Here is a 10,976-nt window from a genome sequence, read left to right on the forward strand (position 1 = left end):
AGTTTACCACGTCGTTCATCTCTTCTTAGTCTCGTCGGAGTATCAGTGTTTCTAGGTTCGCCAGCATCTTCGCCAGCGCCATGAACATGTACTGCATTTGCATTGCACGTAGACGGTACATGTGTCATGTGTGATGCATGCATGCAGCATGCTTGTATCGTTATTTACAGGGTGAGCGCATCGATTATGTGCGTATGGAGAGTAGCGCCTTGATGTTGAGGTCTGTGACGCCGTCCTTCCCAGCGCCGGCATGGCCATGCCACGGCAGGCGATCAGCCGGTCTATGAGGTGCGGCGCCTCCCCACCTGAGCCTCGTGATGGGACATCAGCCGCTCCAGACCCTGCCCAGCCTTGTCGTCTCAGCTGACGCATCCTCCGGCCGAACCCCTACAGACCCATCTACGTGCACGGCGTCGGCGGCACTAAGTCACGGACGTTCACGGGGCCCGCCATTGTCATCAGCTCCACACCTGTCTAGAAATCCCTGGTCTCCTTGCTCCCTCGCAGACCAGGCGACACAGACAGCTGCAACATCTCCTCTCACCGTGTGCTGATTTCGAGCGAGATGAGAGGGTTGGGGATGGAAGATGGATTTGACAAGTGGGCCAATGTAGTCAGTGAGAGTAGCCGTTGATCCCTGCCGGGATAACCATTTTCCTGGTCTGCCAAACAGATGTAGAGTCGAGATTGAATGGGATCGAAGAGTACAGGGTGTTGATTTTAGGGATTAAAAGGTTAGGGTTCGATTTGGGCCAGCCGTATAAATTCAAGGTTCAGAATGGACTCCACTCTGTAATCTGATAAGAGACAGAGTGGATGTGTACTAGTACTACTTTGTGCTCAAATACACTAGCACGTACACACACTAATGCACAGCGTGCGCGCGCGCGCGCACACACACACGAGGCAGAGAGAGCTTTGAAGCTGAATTGGAATGGAATGATTACAACCGGAGGGCTCAGCTCCTGCAACGAACCGACTAGACTATACTACGTGTGAGCTGACGTCAAGTGCTAAGTAGACGTCATGGCTTACGTAGTAGTAGTATATGCTTAGTTACTAAGGCACGTACTAGTAACTGCTAGAGCTGCATGCATGCAGGCTGAAGGTCAATGGATAGATTAACTGCGATGCGAGTCAAACCCTCAGTTTTTCCTTGATCATAAGATATCTGTCGCATGCACTTTGTTATGTCTTTTTCTAAAGGTCAATGGATGGCTTGTTAACTATATCCATTGACCTTATCTATCCCTATCTCGCAAAAAAAAGACATCATCTATCCCTTTAGCCTCAGTGGTGAGGGACCACCTGCTGGTACGCGCGCAGTCAAGATGTCTTATGAAAGAAGTTATATTTCTCTTTGACTCTATATATATGATACGTCGATCGTCTCTTATCCTTTGACATTGTATACCATTTCACAGGCCTCGTCGGGTGTGGAATTCAGGAATGGACAAACAGTCCGTCGCAGCTGGTTTTGTGGTGATGCTTGTGCTCTTAGGAAGCAGTATGAGTGCAGGTATGTTCTAGCTAGCTATTCTTTTTCTGAAGTAGGTTTCTTATGAAATAGGTTGTTTGTGAGGAATAACCTATCAAAACATGTAGTACTACCTCTGTCCGGGTTTATTGGGCTCCTTCGTATTTTGTGCCAGACTTTGACCATCTGTAGACTAGTAAAATATAAAGTATATGCTATAAAAAATTATACTGTTGAATTTGTATTTGAAAGAGCTTTCCAATGATATAACTTTTGTGACATATACTTTACATTTTGTTAGTTAAATTTTTAGATCAAACTTTAGCCCAAAATAAGAGAGGGCCTAATAATTAAACCCGGGCGGAGGGAGTATATTTCAAGATTGTAATACGAGAAGTTTTCTTAAAAACGATGTTGGACCACATTTTTTATATGTCCTTGAGGCATATTATGTGTTATCAATTATGCAATAGTGTAACATGGTATATTCTTACAATTGACGTCTCGCTATTCTTATAACATGGTATATCTAACCCTTAATTTATTTGGGATGCACAGAGATCTGTGAGAAAACAGGCCTTAGATTGGTCATATGCACCAAGTCTAACTGCCAGCGGTTCTGTCATCTGGAGGCAGAGGCAACTCACAGAAAACTCGAGCAGTATTGGTGCGGTGGGACGGTCTTCAACGCTTGCTACTGCAAAGTTTGCACCATCCTATAGAACTTGAATAGATGTTTACCATGCCAAGTGCACTTGAAGCTTTGATTTAATAATTGGGCACTCTGTATCCTCGAGTCACAAAGTTGTCTAGTCTCGGCGAAAACTGCTTAAAAGCGAAATTCATAGAGTTATTACTCCTTTCAATCCATATTACTTGTCGCTCAAGTGCTAGACACATCCGTTTGAGCAACAAGTAATATGGTTGGCAGCTCCGATGACGATTTCCCTGACGATATGGTGTTGATGTGGGGCCTTGGTTTTCCTATGTCGTACTCATGTGTGTTGACGGCCGGCTGCAGAGGTCATTTTGTGGTCGGCCGTGCGTGGTTGCTGGCGGCGTTTTTCTTCCTCATATGTGTCCTGCTTGGCAGGTCGTCAATCTTCCCAACAGGTCCGGGCCCTAAAAATGGAGAGATCCCCACAGGTACGTAGTTCCTAGGAAGAGTTCACAAGAGCAGCGAAAGTAGATTGGATGAGTTCTCGTTTTTAGGCGATTCGATTTCTCGTGCTTGCTAATCTACTCGTGTGACTCCGGATACTTGCCGAATTTTCTTTTAGCTACAGAGCCATATCATCTATAGAAAGGTATGCAACTTTTTGTTTTTTTGCGATGAAAAGGTATGCAACTAACGGTGATGAAAAAAGGAAACCATACAGTTAAATCGATATCTCTACTTCTAAAGTGGGGAATTGGTAGTGTCGCCTCGTGTTCCACCAACGCTACATTACGCCCGCGCGCATCTTACTGGCGACCTTTCTCTCAAGCGCAACCAATATGGACAGGCACATTTGACGCATGCATTAACTCAATCAAGTCATCACTTTCTCAAAACAACGTCAAACATTTACTCGTTCAAATCAAATCTTAAGAAAATCTCAACTAAATTCAAACGTTTCTTTCCTTCCACTACTGATACCCAAATCAAATCAAATCACATCAACCTATTATTATGTGCTCGGCATACCATCAGAATCGCGCAAGCCTATACACGAGTTCGTAGTATCACCTCCATTCCGGTTGAATCTTCCACACCGATTCTTTTTATCTTACGAGTTTAGTTAAAGTGGTTTTTAGCCGACTAATCTACTTAATCCTTCTTTTATCTGCCAAATTTAGTAACGTTGTTAAGAAAAGGAATCGATCATGGTGATCTCTAATATCTACTATTAAAAAAAGATGTGTATGTAGTCGTTCGCATGCAGCTAGTAATGCGAAAATAATATGAAAACCGAGTACCGAATCAATTTGGAAATCAAGAAATTACTGCACCAACAATGAATTATTTGTGCAATTAATTAGGTCCATTTAAATTGAGATTTTTCTGTGCCGAATACATCTAAAAATCGAGTAATTAATGCACTGAATTAATCACATGGCGATTCGAGCGCCAAATCGATTTGAAAATAAGACCATTAATAAAATTAATTAGCAAGACAAGTTAATTACTGGTGCAATTAATTAGGTCCATTTAAATAGGGATTTTTCTTCTTCGAATCAGTTTGAAAGTCAAGTCATTAATGCAATTAATTAAGTAGAAAGTCAATTTAATTAGACCCGCAGATATTTGTAGGATTTTCTTAATTAGGCAGACAATTAATTAACTAGAGGGGCAGTTAATCATGTTGAGTCAATTTGAAGACGCTCGCGGGCGATGACGGCCAGCAAGCTTCCGCTGACTTGTGCAACTGCCAACAGGCTCTCGGTGACAGCTTGCTAATATGGACAACAGCCACCATGCGCTCGCGACATGGACAGCCAAGCGTTCGCCACGATGAATGACGGCCATGTTGTGCAGGACGTCCACACGCTGACGGTTGCAGAAACGATTGGGAGCGGAGTCGGCGGTTTCGCCCGTGAGGACGACCAAGCGCTGAAGGTCGAGGGCTCTGATCGCGCCTTTGAGGACATTCGGTAACACGCCGCCATTATTTAAATATATTTTTTATCCGTAGGAACACACGGGTATTTAGCTCCTAATCATAGGAATGATCTATTGATTAGTTTGTAAGAAAACAAGCACTTCAAAGAATTCAACAATAGTTGTCGGAGAGGAATAAACGAATCTTAATCTAGAGACCCCATCATCTTAGCTAGATTCAATCCAAATCTGACTGCAATCCTCGGGGGCAACCCTAGCCGCGCCATACCTTCCGCCACCGCCACCCCTCCCCCGTCGCGCCGCCGCCAGAGGCCCAGCCGGCGAAGCGCGTGCTGGTACCTGTGAAGACGGCGGCGAGGCTTTTCCCTCAGCTCGGTGGCCTCCTGCCGCCGGCCAGTACCCCCGCGCGATTCGGCCACCGCTGGCGGCTGCTGCTCGTGCCAGCACGGATCCGGCCGCCCCGCTCCTCCCCTCCCTCCCCTCCGGTCAGCTGGCTGCTGCCCGTGCTCGGCACCGGCGATGCTCTCCGTCCCCTCCTGCTCTCCGCCAGATCTGGCCGAGCAAGAGGCAGGGGCCTCCTCAGCTGCTTCGGCCCCTCCCACCTCTCCTGTGGTGGCGTCGCAGCGGCGGGTGTCTTCTCCGACCTTCGGTCATGGCTACGGGACTACGGCCTTGTTTGGTTTCCGGTGGTGCTCCCCAGCGGCGGCTACTCCTGCAGCGCGCTGGCCTGGCGGCAAGGCGGGCATTTGAGACCCACGGTGGGCCTTCTACCGGGGCGGCTCTGGCCACGGCAGCCTTGGACCGCGTTCTCCGGTGCCCTCGGCTCACCGGTGTCCTTTGCCGGTGCCTCTCCGGTCCCCGGCGCTTGAGAGGCTGCGTTCTCTAGCCTCTTCAGTTTGCCGGTGTCCTGACGCGGCTATGATGGTCCGGATCTGCGTCTCTCCAGTTTTGGACTCGTCGGCATCGCTGGTATCGTCGCTTTGCCCCGTGTTGGCCTCCTATGCTTCGCCGCCTCCCCAACCCCAACCTCGGTCACCTACTGCCTTGTCCCTATGCCATGTCCAAGGCTCGCGTGTCCGGCGACGCAGGTGCCTTCGTGCTACACCGGACGTGGCTCCTCTTCTTGTGGTGTCAGTTTCGGCCAACGTTGGTTTCCACGCCTCCTTGTCATGATCCAGCGGCTATGGGATTGCTCGGATTTGGGCCGGGGCGAAATCCCCGCTTGGCTTGCCGATGCTGGCAATGGTGACGCTTGCGAGTGCCGTTCCCTCCTTGGAGGCTCTGCTATGGCCCTTTTCTGTGCCCCTCATCGAGCTTCAGGGGAAACCCTAGGTCCGATTCCTCGGATCGGACGGCGGCGGCGCCACGGCGTCGTCCTCCTTCTTGAAGGCGCCGTCTTGTTGGCTCACGATGTCCCCGGTGTTTGTTTTTGGAGATTTTGGACTTCATGTTGGTTCGGGTTGCCGCTCAAGGCGTGGTTTTTTAAGGAGCTATGTACGACTTCCACGGTGCTTCTCCCATGTCTTCTGGCTCCGACTAGGCGGGGTCCTGCTGCCCACTTCCCGATCTCCTGGCGCTATTGGTGGGGGTACGTTGATCCGATCGAGTCTGGAGCAGTGGATGCAGGGCGGACGCTCTCGTGAGGTCGCGACGCGGTCTGAGTTCATGTGTCCCGTCTCCTTGCCTTCTATGGCTTGAGGCTGGATTAGAGGGGTTTAGCTGTGTTTTTCTTGTTTGGGCCGAGCATCCCATGTCTTCTTTGCTCCGGGCACCATGTTCACGCCCTCTTACGTCTGTGTCATGTGTTGTACCCTCTCTTGTACTTCTTCTCTTTCTTCTATCAATGAAATGATATGCAAGCTTTGCGTATTCGCGAAAAAAATCTTAATCTACAAGATGAGTATCCTACAACAGACAATCTTGACATCAACACAGATGATAAAAATGTTCTTATCCATGATCTCAGGTTTAATTTATCTGCTAGAGAATATGCTACTCCCTCCATTCCTAAATATAAGACCTTTTAGAGATTTCACTATGGACTACATACGGAGCAAAATGAGTGAATCTACACTCTAAATATGTCTATATGCATCCATATATACTCCCTCCGTTCCTAAATATAGGGCGTATAGTTTTTGGCACGGAAATTAAAGAACGCACGTGGAGGAAAAATTTCACAACGTTTGGGCGAGATTGCACCTGACTAATTGATATGAGAAAATAGAGGAGCTTGACTGGTATAAGGAAATGTAATCAAATCCCTACAAAAAAATTATCCAAGTGAGTGGTGCAACGTAATACACCTTATATTTCGGATTTTTTTCTCAAAAATCTATACACCTTATATCAAGGAACGGAGGGAGTAGTTCATAGTGGAATCTCTAAAAGGTCTTATATTTAGGAACGGAGAGAGTAGTAAGACGAAGAACCATTTTTTACTATGGATACTTTTGAAAAAAAAAACTAGGGTACACTAGTAGAAAACAGGGCTTTGGTCCAGGCCTGAAAAGGCCATTAATCCCGGTTCACTCATGAACCGGGACCAATGGGGGCATCAGTCCCGGTTCGTGAGGCCAGGGCGCCGGCCGGGCCTCGGGGGCCATTGGTCCTTCGTCTGAGACCAATGGGCCTCGCTCCTAGCCCACCATCCTTAGTCCCGGTTGGTGGCTGGAACCGGGACCAAAGGTGTCGTGGGATTGTCACGGCAGATGTCCTAGTGCAAGGACTTAGTCGTGGAGCCATCGCAACAAGGTTAGATTAAAGGGGTTAAGCGGGACAAAGGACATAGGGAGTATATACTGGTTCGGCCCCTTGCGGTGAAGGTAAAGGCCTAATCCACTTTGAGGTGGTATTGCTTATGTCTCGATTACCAGGGAGCGAATACGCTTGACCTAGCTTTCGATCTCTTCTCTCTTGTCCCTAACTCGCCGCCGGGTCGTCCCTTTATATACACAGGTTGACGCCCGTCGGCTTACAGAGTCCGAGCTGGCTCATAAGCAACGTGTCCGGCTCGGTAACTAAATATACATGCCATATAATACAAGTTACACTTATATGGCGGTTTACAATTATTGGGCCTTAAGCTACCTTCGGGTTTCGGGCCCTTAATGAGACTACATGATAAACCGCCATCTTCATCAGCCCATGACTTTGTCTTGATAAGCCGCCCTGGGCTTAACCCGGCCCCTCCTAGGCGGGTTACTGTCGGTGTCAAAACCGGCGGATCTCGGGTAGGGGGTCCCGAACTGTGCGTCTAAGGCGAATGGTAATAGGAGGCGGGGGACACAATGTTTACCCAGGTTCGGGCCCTCTCGATGGAGGTAATACCCTACTTCCTGCTTGATTGATCTTGATGATATGAGTATTACAAGAGTTGATCTACCACGAGATCGTAGAGGCTAAACCCTAGAAGCTAGCCTATGATTATGATTGTTGTTGTCCTACGGACTAAACCCTCCGGTTTATATAGACACCGGAGGGGGCAGGGAGGAGATCTACATATCCGAATTGCCAAGCTTGCCTTCCACGGAAAGGAGAGTCCCACCCGGACACAGGACGAAGTCTTCAATCTTGTATCTTCATAGTCCAACAGTCCGGCCAAAGTATATAGTCCGGCTGTCCGAGGACCCCCTAATCCAGGACTCCCTCAGTAGCCCCTGAACCAGGCTTCAATGACGATGAGTCCGGCGCGCAGATTGTCTTCGGCATTGCAAGGCGGGTTCTTCTCCAAATCCTGAGTACCTGTCGAGTAGTGTCCGGCTTCCCATGAATGTTGCACTCCTCGGCTTCTGTGCTTAATAATGGCTATCTTCCACATGTCGAGCGAATGCGAGAAGTCGGGGCTTTCTTACATTTGCCACCCTAACCATGTGAGTAAATCGTCTATTTAAAGAGTCGGGGATCCTCAGATCCAGATCACACCATCCTCCCACAGCGAGTATCCATCGGAGCGCGCCCGGAAAAGCCATCCCATCATGGCCGGCCATCGCAGCTCCTCCTCTCGCTCCCGTAGCACTAAGCCAGGCAATTGGGAGAAGTGTTCCGTCCCCCACAGCCAATTAGTAGAGTTACAGAACCAGGGGTTTCTCCCTCCTGCGTATATGGTCCCCGTCCGAGCCGGACTAGCCACTTATAATGGCGGGGAGTAAGCGGAGAGCTTCCCAAGCCCATCCATGGGGAGCGGGTATGCCTTGTCCCTTACTTATTGAGGGGACTTGGATTTCCAATCGATCCATTCCTCCGCGGGCTCCTGGAGTTCTACGGCCTCCAGCTGCATAACTTTACTCCCGCCTCCATATTACACATCGCCGGCTACGTCGCCTTTTAAGAGCTGTTTATGGGCTGCGAAGCTCGTTTCGAGCTATGGAAGAGGCTATTCTGCCTCGTACCCCGTACACAGGAGGGCTCAACATATCAAGTGGGCGGAGCCGAAATATGGTGCATCGTCGGGACCGGATACCTGTCCGGTACTCCGAAGAAGACATCCGAAGACTGGCCTTCGGAGTGGTTTTATATGGAGGACGTCCCCCTTCCGGACCCTATTCGGATGGGCCTTCCTGAGTTTAATAATGCCCCTTTGAAGAAACGCCGCAGCTGGCGCCCTCGGAGCCCCCAGGAGGAAGATAACAGAGAGGTCCTTTACCTGATGGGCAGGATAAAAACGCTGGCCAAATCAGGACTGACAATAATCGAGGTTATGTCAATATGTATAATGCGGGGGGTGCAGCCACTTCAGTATCGGGGGAAACCCATGTGGCACTTCAATGGAGAAGACGATGCCACCCGCTGCGGTCGTAAAGGTCCGGACTCCGCCGCTGCTCTAGCGAAAATACTGTCCGATTTATACAAAGGAGAGGAAGAGGAGTTCATCCGCATTAAGCCACGGGATGGATTCTCCATGTACAACCCCCCAAACTGGGTGAGCTGCTACCTTTTACTCCAGACCTTCCCGCATTCTTCATCATAAATATTTACCTTGCTATTTCATAGCAGGAACTGCGAAAAGCTGTGAGGGAGGTCCACAGCCCGTCTCCACAGCCAGAGGACCCTGACCGGGCCCTCGACCCCGGACTCGAAGAAGATCCGGACATATTTGTGGAGCTCATCGACAGGACGTTCTATCAGTTAAGCTGCGACGGTGCCTTGGTGGCCATCATAGCCGATTATCCTGGCCTGCTCCCTGCATCGCATGTAAGTAAAACCGGAGTCCCAACTTCCGAGAAGGATCCCTTTTTTGCACTTCACCCACCGCACACATATGGTGTCTTACAGGGAAGGCCCTCGGGACGCCATGCCGAACCCGCGGTGACTCACCAACAAGGGGCACCGAAGCCGGGTAGGCTTAAAAGGAAGGCGGTCAGGACTGAGACGCCGTCGCAGAGGTATGAAAAAGAACCCCGCTCCGTGGTTGTCGTCTTTAAAATATAATAACGTCCATGGTTCTGGCAGGAAAAAACGCTCGCCGGACCGTATCCGGAGAGCCTGCCGGCCACGCCTCCACCAGCCGGGCTCCAGAGCCGGACTTAGAGGCAGATGCTAACGTGGGGACAACACCGGATGTTCCTCCTACAGAGGATGCGGATAGGCTGTCCGCTACGAATTCCGAAGTGGAGAGTGCCATGAATCACAGGCGTCGCCGGGCCGTACTCCGCGACCCTGGTTTCTCTGAAGAGGCGTTCGATGCCTTCAACTCAGGAGACGCGTACATCCGAGCTGCTCAAAATGGTCTTGCCAGAGCCACGGACCAGTATGTAAAGGATATACGGGTAAGAAAATCTGATAATTATGTATATCAGTAGCCCCTGAGACTTGAAACAGTTGGCACAACTGATTTAAGGATCATTATTTGCGTAGGTTCTTACGGAGAAGAATACCCAGTTGTCTCAAGAGCTGGAGGAGTGCAAAGCCCAGCTACGGGCCGCAGTTGCCGCAATGAAGGAGTCCAAGAAGGCCCCATCTGGTAACACTTGTTCCTATCGAAAAAGAATGACATGTACCAGTTAGTATTCGGCATGCATGCAAATCTAACAATAGATTCTGCAGATGATCCCGGAGTGAATCCGAAGGTCGTGCGAGGGGATGAGCAACATGCTCAACGACAGCTAGAGGCTGGCGAGCGCGTGCTTACGAGGTTAGGCGGGAGAAAAACGATCTCCAAGATGCCAATACCCGGCTGGGCGTTGAACTGAAAGATGTTCGGGCCCAGCTTGCTGACTCCGTAAAGGAGAATAAGAGGCTTCGACGCGGCATTTTTAGTAAGTGCTTGAACGAACTTTTATAGAGTTCGGCGAAGAAACCGGCTAACAGAGTTATATCTGTAGGTATGCTGACGGGTCGTCCCGAGAGGAGATGCCCGGGTCTGCGGGCGATCTTCTGCCAGAGCTCTCACAACTGCACGAACAAGTTCGGCAGGTGATGCAGGGCATTGCCCAGGCCTTGTGGCCATCCGCCTCCCTGCCAGGAGGCATGGGGGAGCTCGTAGAGATGCTCAAGGGAGCGCGGCGGCGCTTCCGATTATGGAAGATATCTGCCTGCCGACAAGGTGCAAGGGAAGCCTGGGCCATGGTGAAGACTCGATATACCAAGGCTGACCCGAACCACATGGCCGAGGTCGGACCTGTGGGGTCTGATGGGAAAGAGATCCCCGTCAGTTTGGTGTATGACCAGGTAAAATTAGCCGCAAAGTATTCCCAACAGGATTGTAGGCTAGACAGCCTGTTGGATGGTATAGAAGAAGAATTTAGTCAGTCTAAGTGACTGTGTACTTCAAGTGACATATATTGTCCCTAGCCGGATTGTAAATCATTTGTCATGGCGGACCTTTTCGCTTCGACCTCCGGACTCGACAGTCCGGAGTGTATCCGAATACCCGCTCAGTTATGTAAAAACCGGGGT

The 10,976-nt window shown here is 49.9% G+C and overlaps 1 protein-coding gene across 1 annotated transcript; it reads left to right on the forward strand.

Annotated features, from left to right (window-relative positions):
- The first annotated feature begins 1,418 nt into the window (after positions 1-1,418).
- LOC123124056 (uncharacterized) lies at positions 1,419-2,326 on the forward strand. Its single transcript, XM_044544762.1, has 2 exons — positions 1,419-1,519; positions 2,036-2,326. The coding sequence occupies exons 1-2, from the start codon at positions 1,450-1,452 to the stop codon at positions 2,197-2,199; spliced, it is 234 nt and encodes a 77-aa protein (XP_044400697.1). The 5' UTR covers positions 1,419-1,449; the 3' UTR covers positions 2,200-2,326.
- Positions 2,327-10,976: the final 8,650 nt, after the last annotated feature.

This window comes from Triticum aestivum, chromosome 5D (assembly GCF_018294505.1).
Source record: "Triticum aestivum cultivar Chinese Spring chromosome 5D, IWGSC CS RefSeq v2.1, whole genome shotgun sequence".
NCBI lineage: Eukaryota > Viridiplantae > Streptophyta > Magnoliopsida > Poales > Poaceae > Triticum > Triticum aestivum.